General features: G+C 31.3%; 1 protein-coding gene across 1 annotated transcript; it reads left to right on the top strand.

The window, feature by feature from the left end:
* Positions 1–2,652: 2,652 nt before the first annotated feature.
* Positions 2,653–9,124, top strand: LOC114747192 (uncharacterized). Its single transcript, XM_028935481.1, has 2 exons — positions 2,653–2,761; positions 8,793–9,124. The coding sequence occupies exons 1-2, from the start codon at positions 2,653–2,655 to the stop codon at positions 9,122–9,124; spliced, it is 441 nt and encodes a 146-aa protein (XP_028791314.1).
* The last annotated feature ends 8,271 nt before the right edge of the window (positions 9,125–17,395 follow it).

The raw sequence follows: 17,395 nt of genomic DNA, 5'->3' as shown, positions 1-17,395 counted from the left end.
GGAAAAGTTAATCTTGAATTAAGAAAATTAACCAATGTTAATGTGTGGTAATCTTAGCATGACATAAGCAAGGTGACATCATCCTAATGACATCACATGGACAAGTGGTAAGATCACAAGCTTCCTACCTTAAGATTTATCCATGTGTAAAGTGATAAAAATCTAGGGCTAAGATCTTACCACTTATATCTTGTGATTCCTTCCAACTTCAAGGGTTAGGAGTTATTTGAAACATTATAAATAGCCCTTCTCCCCCTCAAATTTTCAGCCAAGAAGAGAATCTAAGGGAGGTTATGTTTCTCTTGAGTTTGGAGAGAGAAAAGGCTAATTCAAGAGAGAGAAAGTCCACCTAAGTTCAAGGAATCACTAACGTAGGCTCCTAACCTTTTTGTGATTAATTGTGGGCTGTTTTTATGTGATTTTATGTTAATTTGGATGGCCATTTTCTAAGAAAAAATTCTGCCAAAAATTTTGAAAAATTGGAAGATTTTAGCTAAGGATTTGAAACCTTGAATAAACACTTCAAAAGGATAGGATTTGATTGGTTTTGATTGAGTTTTGGAAAGAAAATCCAACCCCTATGTTAAAGCATCAATTCGGAGAAAAGAAGAAATTGGGGTTACAATTGGATTCAATTTAATTTGATGCTTCAAAAGTGTTTAAATGATGAAATGGTGTAGGAAAACACCAAGAAAGGAAGCTTGGAAGCATTAAAATTAAAAATAAAAATTTTGATTTCCAATGGTATATGTTTCGACCAAACCAAGTTCTTTAAGAAGGAATTGGAGTTTCATAAATCTAAGTGGATATTTGAATTCTACATAAAAAATTATATAAAATGGCCCAAGAGATTTAAAGAATTAAAGTTGTAAGTAATAACCCAAAAATCAAAGAAAACGTGTTTAAGGGTTATTTGATTAATGTTTTGGATGTGTTAATTCTAAAGAAATTGTGAAATAATTTCTTGTATTATTCATAATCAAACTATGCATATATATATAAGAGAGAGGAGCCTATGCATTAATGGCTCATTATAAGGAAATAATATGATATCAAATCTTATACTAATTGCATAATAATATCGTATTAAATCCCATACTAATTGCATACTACCTCAAGTCCTAATTATAAGAGCCAGTTGACTAATTTTAGGAGATTAAGAAAGTAAGTTAAATTAGTTATTTGTTCTAAATAGGTGTTGTCTTTCCTAAAATATCCTTGCTAATCAAGTGTATTGACTAGAACTATCATTGTTAGAAGGGTTACTTTGGAAAAAATGTATAAATATGAGAGACAAAGTGGATTGGGATCTTATATTTAGGACCAAAATACAAGTCAAACAGGGTCTTATATTAAGGACCGGAGGTAGTATTATTTACACATCTTCTCATATTCTTACACTCCCCCTTAATTTGGAGCATATATGTTAATCATGCCTAACTTGTTACAAAAATAGTCAACCTGGGTCCTATTCAGAGCTTTAGTAAGCAACTCGCCCAATTGATCACTAGACCTCACATGTCTAGTAGAAATAAAATTTTCTTTGAGCTTGTCTCAAACAAAGTCATAGTCGATCTCAATATGCTTTGTACATTCATGAAACACGGAGTTAGAGGCAATGTGTAGAGCAACCTTATTATCACATCATAGTTTTACGAGTAATGTGGTTTTGAGACTAACTTACTTTAGTAATGGGTATATCCAAACTATCTCACATACGGATTGTGCCATAGCTCAGTATTTTGCCTCTGTACCTGACCGAGATACCACATTTTGCTTCTTGCTTCTCCAAGACACCAAATTTTCACCCATAAAGATACAGTATCATGTAGTAGATTGTCTCATGGCTTTTGAATCACTATGATCTGCATCACAAAAGCACTCAATGTCTGTATGACCATGATTTTTGTACAGTATACCATGACCTGAACATCCCTTCAAGTAATGTAGAATGTGCTCCAAGGCTTCCCACTATCTAACAATTGGAGATGCCATGAACTGGCTAAGCACACTGATTGGATAAGTGATGTATGGGTGAGTCACAGTGAGATAGTTCAACTTGCCAATCAATGCCTGTATCTCTCTGAACTCTCGAATGGTTTGCTCTTCTCAGCCTCAAGTTTTCTCTTCTCATCATCGAGGGAATCGGTTTCTACGATTTGGTAACTTATTTGCCCCTAGTGTGGCACTTTAGTCATATGTCCCCTTTCTATGATTTTTGTTGAATATTATAATTATGACTGAAATTGAATCAATTTCTGAGATGGTTCTTAATTTTACTAAAATTACTAATCATCAGTTGACTTGGACTAACTACTTGGTGTGGAGTAAAACTATTCGACTCTATCTACAAAGTATTGAAAAGGAAGATCATTTGAAGAATGATCCTCCAATGACTAATTCACACCAAGCATGGTTACGAGATGATGCACGATTATTTTTCTAGATCCATAATTCTATTGACAATGAGATTATTCTCTGTGTTAATCACTGTGAGTTTGTTAAGGAACTAATGGACTATTTATATTTCTTGTATTCAGACAAGGGAAATATCTCTCGTGTTTAAGAAGTTTGTAAGGCTTTCTATCAAGCCATACAAAATGTACTTGTCATAAGCTTCAAAACAAACAACAAAGAAATAACTCTGCACCTATGGCTGCGCAAGTTGATGATAAGGTTATGATTTCTGTAGTTGAGTATGCCCAGTTGAAATCTACCACCCTATCTATGGGTGCACCTGTGAGTGTTATTGCTACAGCAGGTAATAATGCTAATTAAGAAAAATCGGTCAAAAATTAATTATAGAAAATAGTTTTGAGTCTTAAAAAATTAAGAAAAAATAAGGACAAAGTGTGTTGAGAATTATAAGACATTGTACAAGTGATTTTATTTCCAAAATACCCTTGGTTAGCATAATTGGAATTTAAATTCCAATTATGCTAATTGGGATTTTATTCAGGAAAATTCCAAATAAATACTATTAGGCTATGAAAATCCCAAGAAAATTCATGAAACTTCTATGAGATTAATAAGAGTTTATGAAATAATTAAGAAAGTTTTAATAAGCCCAGAGACCTAAAAAAGTAACTCCCAAGTAAGAAAACTAATATAGTAAGAAAATTGGTTTTCTTTTCCTTTAATGATACAAATTCATTATGAGAGCAAAGGAGGGCTCTTTAGTAAGGGAAAATTGATAAGGAAATGTTAAGGATCTGACAAAAATTAATTAGAAAGCTCAGATCACTGATATAGAAAAAACCAGAGCTATTTTAGTATTAAAAGGGTACTGAAAAAGGTAAAAAGTACACACCTTTTTAATTAACTCTCATTGTGCCACTTGTCAAGCTATAGTGGAGAGGATTTTGATTTTTAAAATTTATTTCATTTGGAATTAAATAAAGGAAAGAGAAAATGCAAGAAGGAAGCTTAGCTTGACACATCATCATTGTAATTCCTCTTTGAACTTGGATAGCAAATGGTTAATGCTTGGCGTATAAATAGCCTCCAACCCGCTCACAATTTTAGCCAAACAAGGAATCCTAAGGGAGATTATGTTGCTCTTGAGTTTAGAGAGTGATAGAACCCAATCTTTATATGGTTTTCTTAAGTATTTTCTAATGTTTTGCAACAATTTTACCCTCATTATGCATGCATTTATATCCAATTGATTACATTGAGTCATACACTGCATTTTGCTGTTTAAGGGGTAAAAAGGGTCATTTTTCTCTTTTCAATTTTAATTGCCTTGATCTGTAATAAGTTAGTCTTTACAAAGCACTCTGTTATGATTTTCAGGCAATTGGAGAAGGACCTAAGAACCAAGATGAAGCATGGATGGAGCCAAAATGTTACAAGGACCAAAACACGAGTTTGGAGTTTTCTGCCTCATCAGGTCACGACATGGACTTCTGAGGTCGTAACCTGGATGCCCTTTTAATAAAACTACACGTTTTGGACCTGAGTCAAGATGAAAGCTCTTTTTCTTCTCAGGTCGCGACATAACACTCCTGAGGTCGCGACCTGAGTGCGTTAAGTGAAGCTGTGCATTTTGGAATAGGTTTCTGAGCTTCTATACCTAAGGAGGGCAGCCACCACGAAAAGACACTCTACCATTCTACAGATTTGCACAAGGTTGAGCCACCATTATTTCCTCTCAAGTCTCCATTGATCCTATACCCAAAACTTCTATTTTTCTTCATCTCGTCATCATTTTCTGTATTTTTGGACCGATCAAACCACTCCAACCACCTTCTTCCCCATTTTTTCAACTTTATTTTTAGCTTTAACCATAGTTATTCATTCCTAGAGCGATTGCAATTGGTTTGAAGGCATGAGAGACTAAACCCCTTAGCCTCTTGGTGATGGAGAATGAAGCTTTAGCTCAATGACTTAATCGTAGAGTTTTTTAATAGTCTAAACCTATGTTTAATGCTGTTTTGAATATTTCTAGATTTAGGAACTTTCTGTACTTGTATCAAACTTAATTTATGATTGTAAATCTGGTGTTTAGACTATTTTATTGTATTTGGATTGGATGATGTTAATGTTGATTAATCTATATAATATTTTAGTTTGAATCCTTGTGTTCAGTTTGATTTTCAGTGGTTATTGTTGATTAATTTGTGTGTTTGGTATTCTGTGTTTTGTCGATTGACATTCAGAGGGCATTAGCATCATCTGTTCATCTACACTCTAAGTGGTTTTCGGTAGTGTCTTAAAAGATGTTAATTAACTTTGATTAAAGTGAGTTTTCATTAATTAAGATATTGGAGCCAAGTGATTACTTGGGGTTGTCTTCAGATTTAGAGGTTTCTAAAACTCCCAATCATTTTAAAGAGCAGTGATAGCTGAGTTTTCATTATCAAGAGACTGTTTAACCATAATCTCCTTTTAATGCAAAACATTTCTTCATTCATTTAAAATACTAAAAATAGTTAACTTTTTACACTTTACATTTGTTGCACCACCTTTAAAACAACTAAAACCCCCTTTTTAGTCACTCAAATTTACAATGCTTTTGAAAACCAACTTAGACTGGGATTTCTAATAACAAGCTCCTCGAGAAGAATGACTGGTTGCATCCTATACTGCATTTTTCTGGTGAAACTCACTTTCTTGATGATCTGAAAGGCGATAATCCGGCCTCAATCAGAGAGAGAAAGAGCTATTTCTAGTGAGAGAAAGTCTACCTAAATTTAAGAAATTAGTAAGGTAAGCTTCTAAACTTATTATGATTTATTGTGGGCTATTTTTATATCATTTTATATTGATTTGGATGGCCATTTTTTATGGGGAGATGCTGCCCAAATTTTTGAAAATTAGGAAGGGTTTAATCAAGGGTTTGAAACATAGAATAAACACTTGAAAATGATTGAAAACACTTGAAAATGCTGCCCAACCCCTATGATTAATAATTCATTTTGACCAAGGAGAAAGAATAGGGTTAGAGTTGGATTTGATTCAATTTGATACTTCTAGTGTGTTTAAATGATGAAATGGTATAGGGAAACACCAAGAAAGGAAGCTTGGAAGCATTAAAATTGAAAATGAAAATGTTGCTTTCCCAAGGACCCCTATTCGGCCAAAGTGAAATCTTTAAGGAGGGATTAGATTTTCATAAATACAAATAAATATTTGAATTCTACATGAAAAATTATGTAGAAGTAGCCTAAGAGATTTAATGAATTAAAGTTGTAAGTAATAAACTAAAAATCAAAGAAAAGGGTTTAAGGGTTATTTGGTTAATGTTTTAGATAAGCAATGAATGGTAATGTCCTATTGCATTATCAATAGGCCTAGCATCCAAAGGGAGGAAGTATTAGATTTAAGGTTTTGACGTTAACAAATTAAGTTATCTCTGGTTTAATTAGTTGATCGAGCACTTGATCAATCAAAGGTTAATCGATCATGTATCAGACAAAATATCTCTATATGTTAGTAACTTAGCACTAAGTTGATTGATAACTTGATAGATAATTCACAATTTATGAGTTGATTGATCATTTGATTAATCATCATTAACACTGTTTAATGTAGAAGTTTGCAGAAAATTATCGATCAATTGATCAATAATCTAATGTTCAATCAACTGTCAGAAAAATTCATGCAATTCTGGTAAGCACTTATCGATCACCTAATTGATCAACGAGTTATCAATAAGAATACAGATAAATGGTAAATTCTTTATACTTGCTTTTTGTTCTATTTAATTCACCATTTATCGATCACTTTATCGATCAGACATTAATCAATAACCTATTCTAACATTGCATAATAATACTGGTTTTATCGATAATGTGCTATGTTCAAGTATTCTGTCAAGATCTTTAATCGATCATTCATTTATGGATCAAATGATTGATCATCATCACCTTCACTACACTTATTTGTTTTAAGCCATCTTCAGATCACCTCATTGATCATTCATTTATTGATAAAATGATCGATCATTCAATCATCTGAAGCTTCTATTTTCACATAATGTGATTGATCAAAGTTTTTCCTGGTCTTGTCTAAGATAAGATTTCAATGATTATTTATCGATCACTTAATCGATTAATCATTAATCAATCATTTGCTCGATCATCATATATTCGGTACTTCCACTGTGAAAATCTCTTTGAAATTTTTTACCAATCATTTCTCCTATCAACCCTTTATTGATAAAGTATTTAATCAACATCTTTTGAAAATATATTTATCTTATACTTAGTTTTATCAATAGTGTGATTGATCAAATAGTATTTAATCAGTTGTTTGATCATTGAACCGGTTCATTTAATAACAACAATACACGATGTTTTCAAAATCTTCTATCTCTCTATCTTCAAGCTTTTCTCAGCCTTCCTGTTAGACTTAACTCTCTTTTCAAAGGATTCAAAGGCAAGGTTAACTTTAAAGTTTATTCGTGCATAATCTTTTTAGAAGTCACTGTATTCATTTCTTACCATTTATCGATCACCTGTTCGATCATCTGCTGATCCATAATCTTATTGATAAATATACATGTCTGATTCAATCTTTTTTCCTTATATTTAATTGATAACTTGATTGATCAACCAGTCATTGATCAAGACATTGATCAACTTATTTTGTTATCTTAATAATTGTTCTTCAAAAAAAGGACTTACTTGTTTCAAAAGCTGTTACAGATTGCGAAACTCAACAGTTATTTAGTAGCCTTTAACCTACTATGTCAGAAGCATTAATGATGAACTACTGTTGTAACTGTCGAACATACGCAACTGATGTTCCAATGGCTAGAAGCTCTTTAGTCTAACGGTTAATTAAACTTCTCCAACTATAAAAGGCGAGAAGGGCATTGAATGAAGAATTGAATACGCAAGCTACCATTTGTTGAAACATTTACTGCTACATTCAATACTCTATTTTTCATTAAGCTTCAGTGTTTAATATTTATTTACTCTATAAGAGAGTTTGATACACCTTTCTTTACTCATTTTCTGAGAGTAACTCAAGAGTGTCGACTCTTGAGGGGATTGTAATCTTACCGGTAGTAAGAGGAGTGATTGAGAATATCAATTACTGTACTGAGGCACCAAGAGCCCGTTGAATCTGGGGAATATAGTGCAAATCTTAGAGGTGTTCTGAGGACTAGACGTAGGTCAAGTGGTTGAGACTGAACTGATATAAATCCTGTATCTTCGTTTTGCAGTGAAATCTTCCTAACTTAATCTCCTCTATTTTACTTACCTCACCGTTTTATTACGTTAAAATTTTTATAACTCACCCAATTCACTCCCTTTTGGGTGAAGCTGCCACTAAGAAGAAGATTTTCTTAAGAAAGGAAGAGATTAAAGGAAAAGATAAAGCTTGAAAGAAGTAGCTAGTAATTATCATCTAATGTTGATTTACATTGTGTTTATTGCTTTATGTTTTGTTATGCTGTGATGTGGATGAGATGATGATGTTGTTATGTGATGTACAACTCCATGCATGTAATGTTGTGGCTTATGCTATGTTGAGTGTTATGAATGAGAAGTATGTTATGTCCTTTCCTTGGTATATGCATTAAATAAAAGTATGCATTAGCAAGTTCATTTAGCATAGATGCTTTACTTGATTGACATTATGAATGTGGTGCTATGCTACTAAGATTCTCAAGAATCTTACCCCCCATATTTAACAAAAACCTAGGGCCTTCAACATCAAAAGGAAAGGCCACGGAGATGGTCAATGTATAAAGGAACTTTAATTGCAATGGCATTTTATGATCTTGAATCATTTCATGCGTTTTGAGATGAATGTAACTAAATATTTTGTGATGATCCTATGACTACTTTATGCAATCATACATTGAAGTATGCTATTAAAATCAACTATGTAAGTGCTTAATTAGCATACCAAGTTAAAGAAATAATTATGGAAATAATTGATAGTTAGGGACAAAAGTCAACCATTTGGGAGGAAGATTTGACCAATGTGAATCCAAGCAATTGAGGGATTTAATTCACAAAACTTTTGAGATCAATAGATCATATTTTTCCCTTTAAAATGAGTGGTAATATACCTTAAACGAATAACTGTGCAAGAAGTTATGCCTATCCAAAGTTAGGCAAAAATGCTGAAAAAACTGGAAAGTGACCAAATAAACAGTATTTTTTGAAGTGAAATCTGAGCATGAATTTGAAGACAATTCATACAGAGCTTATTTTTCCTCAAAAGTAATCCAAAGAGCTTCTAATAGAACTTGGAATCACTTAATTTCAATTTTTCTACAATTACTTACGGATATTTAAAGTTTGGCTAATTTATGGGTTGTTGTCATGTAGGACCATTTGAGATACTCTCTCAAGTTGGACCAGTAGCCTATAGACTAACACTATCCCCAAATTTAAGTCAATTACACAACATCTTCCACATTTTCCGGTTAAAGAAGTACCATCTAGATCCCGATCATGTGATGGAACCTGATCAGATTGAGTTAAAGGACAATCTGTCAATTGAGGTACGGCCAGAGCAGATAGTGGATCAAAAGGTCAAACAGCTGAGAAACAAGGCGATTCTACTGATTAAAATGATCTGGAAGGATGCAAACTTCGAAGAAGCCACGAGGGAGAAGGAAGACAAGATGAGGAGCAAGTATCCAAAGCTCTTCACATAAGGTATATGCTAAATTTTGAAGACAAAATTTATTTTAAGTGGGGAGAAAATGTAACATCCTAAAAATCTTAACACTAAGAGTAAGAAAGTCCCAAGACATTTAAGGGCCAAAATAGTTGAATGAAATATGGACATTTTGGAAAAATATGTTAGAAATTTCTAAAATTTAGCAAATAATTATGAAAGGTAGAGAAAAGGTCCCTGAACAGTAGTCGAGGCTTAAAAGTTGAAATTATGATAAAAAACAATAATTATTGAATTTTCAGTAATTATTGAACATTGACTAATTAAGAAAAATTGGTCAAAAATTAATTATGAAAAATGGTTTTGAGCCTTAAAAAATTAAGAAAAAATAAGGATAAAGTGTCTTGAGAATTATAAGACATTGTACAATTAGTTTTATTCCCAAAATACCCCCTAGTTAATTTTTAAAGGAATTTAAAGTCTAATTATGCTAATTAGGGTTTTATTTGGAAAAATTCTAAATAAATAATTATGAGGCTAGGAAAATCCCAAGAAAATTCAAAAAACTTCTATGAGATTAATAAAAGGTTATAAAATAATTAGAAAAGTTTTAATGAGCCCAAAGACCCGAAAAAATAACTCTTGAACAAGAAAACTAATATAGTAAGAAAATTGGTTTTCTTTTTTTTTTAATGATACAAATTCATTATGGGAGCAAAGAAGGGCTCTTTAGGAAGGAAAAATTGACAAGGAAATGTTAAGGATCTGACAGAAATTACTTAGGAAGCTCAGATCACTGATATAGAACAAGACAGAGCTATTTTAGTATCAAAAGGATGCTGAAACAGGTGAAAAGTGCACACCCTTTTACTTTGCTCTCATTGTGCCATTTGTCAAGTTAGGGGTGGAAAGGATTTTGACTTGTAAAATTTATTTCATTTGGAACTAAATAAAGGAAAGAGAAAATGTAAGAAGGGAGCTTAGCTTGACATATCATCATTATAATTCCTTTGAACTTGGATGGCAAATGGTTAATGCTTGGCTTATAAATAGCCTCCAACCCCCCTCACAATTTCGGCCAAACAAGGAATCCTAAGGGAGATTATGTTGCTCTTGAGTTTAGAGAGAGAAAGAGCTATTTCTAGTGAGAGAAAGTTCACCTAAGTTCAAGAAATTATTAAGGTAAGCTTCTAAACTTTTTTGTGATTTATTGTGAGCTTTTTTTATAAAATTTATCTTGATTTGGATGGCCATTTTTCATGGGGAGATGCTGCCCAAATTTTAAAAATTAGGAAGGGTTTAATCAAGGGTTTGAAACATAGATTAGACACTTGAAAAGGATAGGATTTGATTGGTTTTGAGTGAGTTTTGGAAAGAAAATCCAACCCCTATGATTAATATTTCATTTCGGCCAAGGATGGAGAATGGATTTAGAGTTGGATTTGATTCAATTTAATGCTTCCAATGTGTTTAAATGATGAAACAGTGTAGGGAAATACCAAGAAAGGAAGCTTGAAAGCATTAAAATTGAAAATAAACATTTGGTTTTCCCAAGGACCCCTATTCGGCCAAAGTGAGATCTTTAGGGATTGATTGGATTGTCACAAATTTAAGTGGATATTTGAATTTTACATGAAAAATTATGTAAAAATAGGCCAAGAGATTTAAAGAATCAAAGTTGTAAGTAATAACCTAAAAATCAAAGAAAAGGGGTTTAAAGGTTATTTGGTTAATGTTTTGGATAATTAATGAATGGTAATGTCATATTGCATCATCAATAGGCCTAGCATCCCAAGGGAAGAATATTTGTTCATGAGAGTAAGAGCTTGAAGGAAAGGATAAGGCTTGAAAGAAGTAGCTAACAATTATCATCTAATGTTGCCTTACATTGTGTTTATTGCTTTATGTTATGCCATATTGCTATGCCATGATGTGGATGAGATGATGATGTTATGTGATGTACAACTCCATGCATGTAATGCCTTGACCTATGCTATGTTGAGTGTTATGAATGAGAAGTATGTTATATCCTTTCCATGGTATACGCATTAAGTGAAAGTATGCATTAGTAAGTTCATTTAGCATAAATGCTTTACTTGGTTGAGATTATGAATGTAGTTCTATGCTACTAAGATTCCCATGAATCTTATCCCCTTGTTTAACAAAAACCTAAGGCCTTCAACATCAAAAGGAAAAGGTATAGAGATGGTCAATATATGAAGGAATTTTAACTGTAATGGCACTTTATGATCTTGAATCATTTCATGTGTTTTGAGAATGAGTGTAACTAAATATTTTGTGATGATCCCATGACTACTTTACGCAATCATATGTTGAAGTATGCTATTAAAATAAACTATGTAAGTGCTTAATTAGCATACCAAGTTAGAGATATAATTATGGAAATAATTGATAGTTAGGGACAAAAAGTTAACCGTTTGGGAGGAAGGTTTAACCGACATGAATCAGAGCAATTGAGGGAGTTAATTTATGAAACTTTCCAAATCAATAGATCATATTTTTCCCTTTAAAATGAGTAGTAATATGCGTTAAACAGATAACCATGCAAGAAATTATACTTATCCAAAGTTAGGCAAAATGCTGGAAAAACTGGAAAATGACTAAATGAAGAGTACTTTTTGAAGTTAAATCTGGGCTTGAATTTGAAGACAATTCATCTAGTGCTTTTTTTTTTATCAAAAGCTAATCTAAAGAGTTTCCAATAGAACTTAGAATCACTTGATTTTGATTTTTCTACAATTACTAATGAATTTTCAAAGTTTGGCTAATTTATGAGTTGCTGTGAATAGTAACCTGTGAGCAAAATTTTTCAATGCCCGGTTGTTCAAACTTTTGGCCATCAAATGTGATTCTAATTACCTCTAATTGGTAATTTGGTGAAAAGTTAAGGTGTTCCAGTAGTCATGCTCTTTTTGAAGCTCATTACCGTTTGGGTCATTTGTCTTTATCTTCTCTTAAGAGGATTTATCCTTCGTTGAAGCATTTGTCGTCTTTAGATTATGAGACATGTCAATTTGGCAGATATCATCATCTTCCCTTAATGTCTCGAGTCAATAAACAGGTTTCATCTCCTTTTGAGTTAGTTCATTCTAATGTTTGGGATCCTTGTTCTATTGAATCTAAAGCAGGTTTTAAATACTTTGTTATATTTATTGATAATTATTCCTATATAACTTGGTTATATTTAATGAATAATTGTTTTGAATATTTTTCTTGTTTTTGTGCCTTTTGTGCTGAGATTAAAACTTAATTTAATGTTTCTATTCATACCTTACAAAATAATAATGCTAAAGAATATCTCTCTGCTTCATTTCAATCTTATATGCTTCAAAATGGCATACTCCATCAGTCTTGCTGTGTTGATACACCAGATCAAAATGGTGTTGCGGAAAGAAAAAATTGTTATTTACTTGAAGTAGCATAGGCACTTTTTTTAAATGAAGGTTCCAAAATCATTTTGGGTTGACGCAGTCTCTACTACGTGCTTCCTCATTAATACAATGCCTTCCTTTATTCTTGATGGTAACATTCCTTACACTACTCTTTTTTCTTCTAAGCCTTTGCTACCCATTTCTCCTAAGATCTTTGGTTGTGTCTGTTTTGTTCGAGATGTACGGCCCTCTATCTTGAAATTATATCCTAAGTCTCTTAAATGTGTCTTTTTAGGGTATAACTGGGTTTAGAAAGGTTATCGATGTTTTCCTCTAACCTTAATTTGTATTTAGTTTCTGCAGATGTCACCTTTCAAGAGTCCACGCCATACTTCTCTCCTTCTCCAACATTTGCTTCACCTGCGGAGGAGGATGATCTTCTTGTATATTGTGTCATTTCACCATCACAACTGGCTCTGATACCATGTTAATTCTAAAGAGAATTATGAAATAATTCCTTGTATTATGCATGATCAGACTATGCATATATATATATATATAAGAGAGGAGCCTATGCATTAATGGCTCATTATGAGGAAATAATATCATATCAAATCCTATACTAATTCCATAATAATATCATATCAAATCCTATACTGATTACATAATATTTACATATCTTTTCATATCTTTACAGGATGAAATAATAATTGATGATGCCCTATTGTACTATCAATACCTAGCATCAAAAGAAAAGAAAGTTGCCTAAAGGAGAAAGAGCTTGAAGGAAACGAAAAAGTTTGAAAGAGGTAGTTGATATTTACTCTATAAATGTTGCCTTGCATTGTATTTATTGCTTTATGTTATGCTATGTTGCTATGACATGATGTGGATGAGATGATGATATTATGTGATGAATAACTCTATGCATATAATGCCTTGGCTTATGCTATGTTGAGTGTTATGAATGAGAAGTGTGTTATGTTCTTTCCATAGCATGTGCATTAAGTAAAAGCATGTGTTAGCAAATTCATTTAGCATAAAATGCTTTGCTTTTGTGATATTATGAATATGGTGTTATGCTACTAAGAGTCCTATGGATCTTACCCCATGTTTAACAAAAACTTAGGGTCTTTATCATCACAACAAAAGGGCAAGGAGGTGGCCAATGCATGAAGAATTTATGTTTACAATAACACTTTATGGTTCTAACCATTTCATGCATTTATGTGGATGAATGTAAACAAATATTTTGTGAATGACTTATGTGAAAACTTTATGCTATTATATGCTAAAGTATGCTGTGGAAATCAATTATGTGGTGGATTAATTGGTATGCCAAGCTAGAGATTTATTCATGGAAAGAATGAGGAGTTAAGGATAAAAGTCAACCATTGAGAGGAAAGTTTTGACCGCTAAGAATCTGAGCAATTGTGTGAGATAATTCATGAAACTTTGTAGATCAATAGACCTTAACCGTGCAAGAAGTTTTGCTTATCCAAAGTTAAACAAAAATACTGAAAAAATTAGAAAATAATCAAATGAACAGTATTTTTTAAAATTAAAACTAGGCTCAAATTTGAAAACAATTTGTTTAGAGCTTATTTTTCTCAAAATATAATCCAAAGAGCTTCCAATAGAACTTAGAATCCCTCAATTTTAATTTTTCTAAAATTAATTATGAATTTTTAAAGTTTTGCCAACTTATGGGTTAACCCGTGAGCAAAAATTTTCAAAGTCATTTTTTCAAACTTTTGGCCATCAAATGTGATTCCATTTACCTTTAATTGATAGTTATTTAGTAAAAAGTGAAGGTGTTACATATGACATAATGACCCTATTTTGCTGTAAAATATTGCTAGAATATGTTGAGTTAATGTTATGTTTGAAAATTACCAGAATGAGTTGACAGGACATGTACTTCCAAGTAATGACTTACAAAGAGGATAAAACGGACTAAATAAGGGCCAAACTTGGAAATTACATGAAGTTGAGAAAATGGAAGAGTTTGATTACAAAATTTGGTAGGTTGATAGATATCATTTTAAGCTTTAAAATGAGTGGTAGAAGGTTAAAGTTGGAGTTTTATGCAGAAAGTTCTGCCTTTCCAAAGTTAGACATAAATTCTAAAAAAATTAGAAAATTCACCAAATGAACAATGCATTTTGCATGAAAACTGGACACGTATGAGAGGGAATCATAACTTGGAAGTATTTTTCTTTTAAAGATCTCTCTGGAAGCTTCAAATAGAACTTAGAACCACTTCATTTTAATTTTTCTAGATTTAACTATGATTTTTCAAAGATGGCTAAAATTTTGAATGTTGCTATGAATAGTAACCCAAGGACAATTTTTTGAAAACTAAATTTTCAAGCCTTGTGGCCAACATTTGTTGTTCAAATACTCCCATTTGATGCGCTATTGGGTGTAAAGATAAGGTATTACAATTCCTCTTAGGATTCTTTAAGCCTTGAATGTCCTAAACCCATGACCTCCCCATTGAATAACTTGGGAGGATTTTTTATGGTTAATGCCATTATATTTTTCTTTATTCTATTATAACATTAGAGTTAGGATTAATAGCGAGGAGCCTATAAATAAAAGCCATGTACAAGCATTTGTATACGTGAGTGAATGAGAATTTCTCTCTTGATTTCTCACTCAATTTCTTGTGCTTCTATTCTCTTTTCTAACTTTAATTTTCTTAATTACTTTCATAACATGTTATCAACATGACTTTACTTCGAAAATTTGAGGTATAAACTCTTTATAAGATACTGCATTCTTTCTATCATTCATTTATCTCCTTACGTAATCATCATGCATAATTTTAATTTTCTATACAATTGCTACATATTAATTTTATATTATCTCCTTACTCAATTATCATGTTTTATATTATGATGTTGTTTTTATTCTATTGGTTTTTCTATACATTTTAATTTTGCTATTACATTTTATATTTTATCTTGTCTTTGATGTTATATTATGTTATTTTATTTTTCGTCTTTTTGTGTTTTATATTATGCTATCATTCAATTCTCATCTTGAGTTATTTTATGATGTTGTTCTATCGTAAAATATTATGTTATTTATGTTCATTTACAATTTACACAATTTATGTATCATCTTCACTTAGTATCTATGTTGTTATTTCATAGTATTATTTGTGTTGTACTAATTCTCATATACAAATAATTTATACTATACATATAATATATACTTTTTATATTTTTTTCTTTCTCTCATTATATTTGTTTACATTGTGTTGTTTATATATGCTATTTCTATGATTTATTTATAATATAATACCTAATAGTATTATATATGATTATATAATGTAATCAATATAATTATAGGTTTATTTATTGTTTATATTTCATTATGAATTGGTATTTACTTAATTTATTTCATTGCAGCAGTTTTTGTCTTAATTTAGATTTTTAATATTTATATATGATAAATGAATATTTATTTATATTAGTTTACTGTAACATTTATGTGCAATCCCCCTTCCTCTAAATATATTTATATACATTGCTAATGTTCATATGTGTTTATTTATTTATTTATTTGATAAAGCATGTGTTTATTTATTATTCCTCATGTTTTATAATTCTTCCTGTATAATTTTGAAGGTATAATTTATATATGAGTGACTTTTAAATCCTAATATTTTATTTCTTACGTTTCATTGTTCATCAATTTCATCATACTTCTAATTTTAGTTATAATCATTTTAGTTGAATCCATAGCCAATCTCACCAAACTCAAGTTCACAGCCCTTGATAGTATCGGAAAAATTATTTGTCTTGGGTCTTAGATGTTAAAATTCACCTAGATGACAAGGGCCTAGGAAATGCTATTGTATTAAAAAATAAAGCAACTAGCAAAGACAATGCTAATGTCATGATTTTCCTTTTCCATAATTTACATGAAGGGTCAAAAGCTGAATAACTAACCATGAAAGTTCTATTAAAATTATGAAATAACTTGAAAGCTAAGAAAGGTATGATCATCAAAAAATGATAATCTTTCTTAAAGCTTGTTATGAATGGATGTATTTTAGTCTCCAAGATTTTAAAATTGTGACTGAATATAATTAAGCAGTTTTTAAAAAAAGTTCTTAATTGAGACTATATGGTGAGAAAATAACAAATGAGAATTTATTAGAAAAAAACCTTTTTGACTTTTCTTACTTCAAATGTGCTTCTATAGTAGCAGTATCATGAAAAAGGTTTTAAGAAATAGTCTAAATTAAACTCATGTCTTCTTATGGTTGAACAAAACAATGAGTTGTTGATTAAAACAAATCATGAAATTTGTCCTCTCCAATTAGCTCCATTCCCTAAAGCAAATGTGACTATACGCAATAATTATCATGTGCATCAGCAATGGTCGTGGTAGGGGACAAACTAATTACCATTATCATAGTAGTAGATGTAACAATCATAACCCAAATACCCACCAGAAGAGAAAACTTGGTGATAGATCCCCCTCAAAAGTAGTTGAAAATCAATGTTACTGGTATGGTATGAAAGGACATTAGTCACATACTTGTGATATGCTTGAGCATCTAGCAAAACTTTATCAAGCCTCCCTAAAAAGGAGATCAAATAATGTAGAAACAAATTTGACTTTTCAAACTAATAATGTGCAGGCAAATTTTGCATATAAGAATGATGATGTCAATAAGCTAGATGATGTTAATAGCCTTGACACTATAGCACACTTGGAGGTAGCTAATTTCTTTGAGAATCATGATTAGAAAATTTTTGATAAAGAAACGTTTTAATTTGTCTTATTTACGCTTTCTAATTTAGTTTAGAAAACTCTTGATAAAGAAACAATTTAGTTTGTCTTATTTTTGCTTTACTTATGTTTACTTTCTTTATTTAAGAGCATTATTACTCATG

Source organism: Neltuma alba, unplaced genomic scaffold (genome assembly GCF_004799145.2).
Source record: "Neltuma alba isolate B1F8T4 unplaced genomic scaffold, ASM479914v2 tig00005239_pilon, whole genome shotgun sequence".
Lineage (NCBI taxonomy): Eukaryota > Viridiplantae > Streptophyta > Magnoliopsida > Fabales > Fabaceae > Neltuma > Neltuma alba.
The sequence above is the reverse complement of the archived record's forward strand: the minus strand, read 5'-3'. Positions and strand labels throughout refer to the sequence as shown.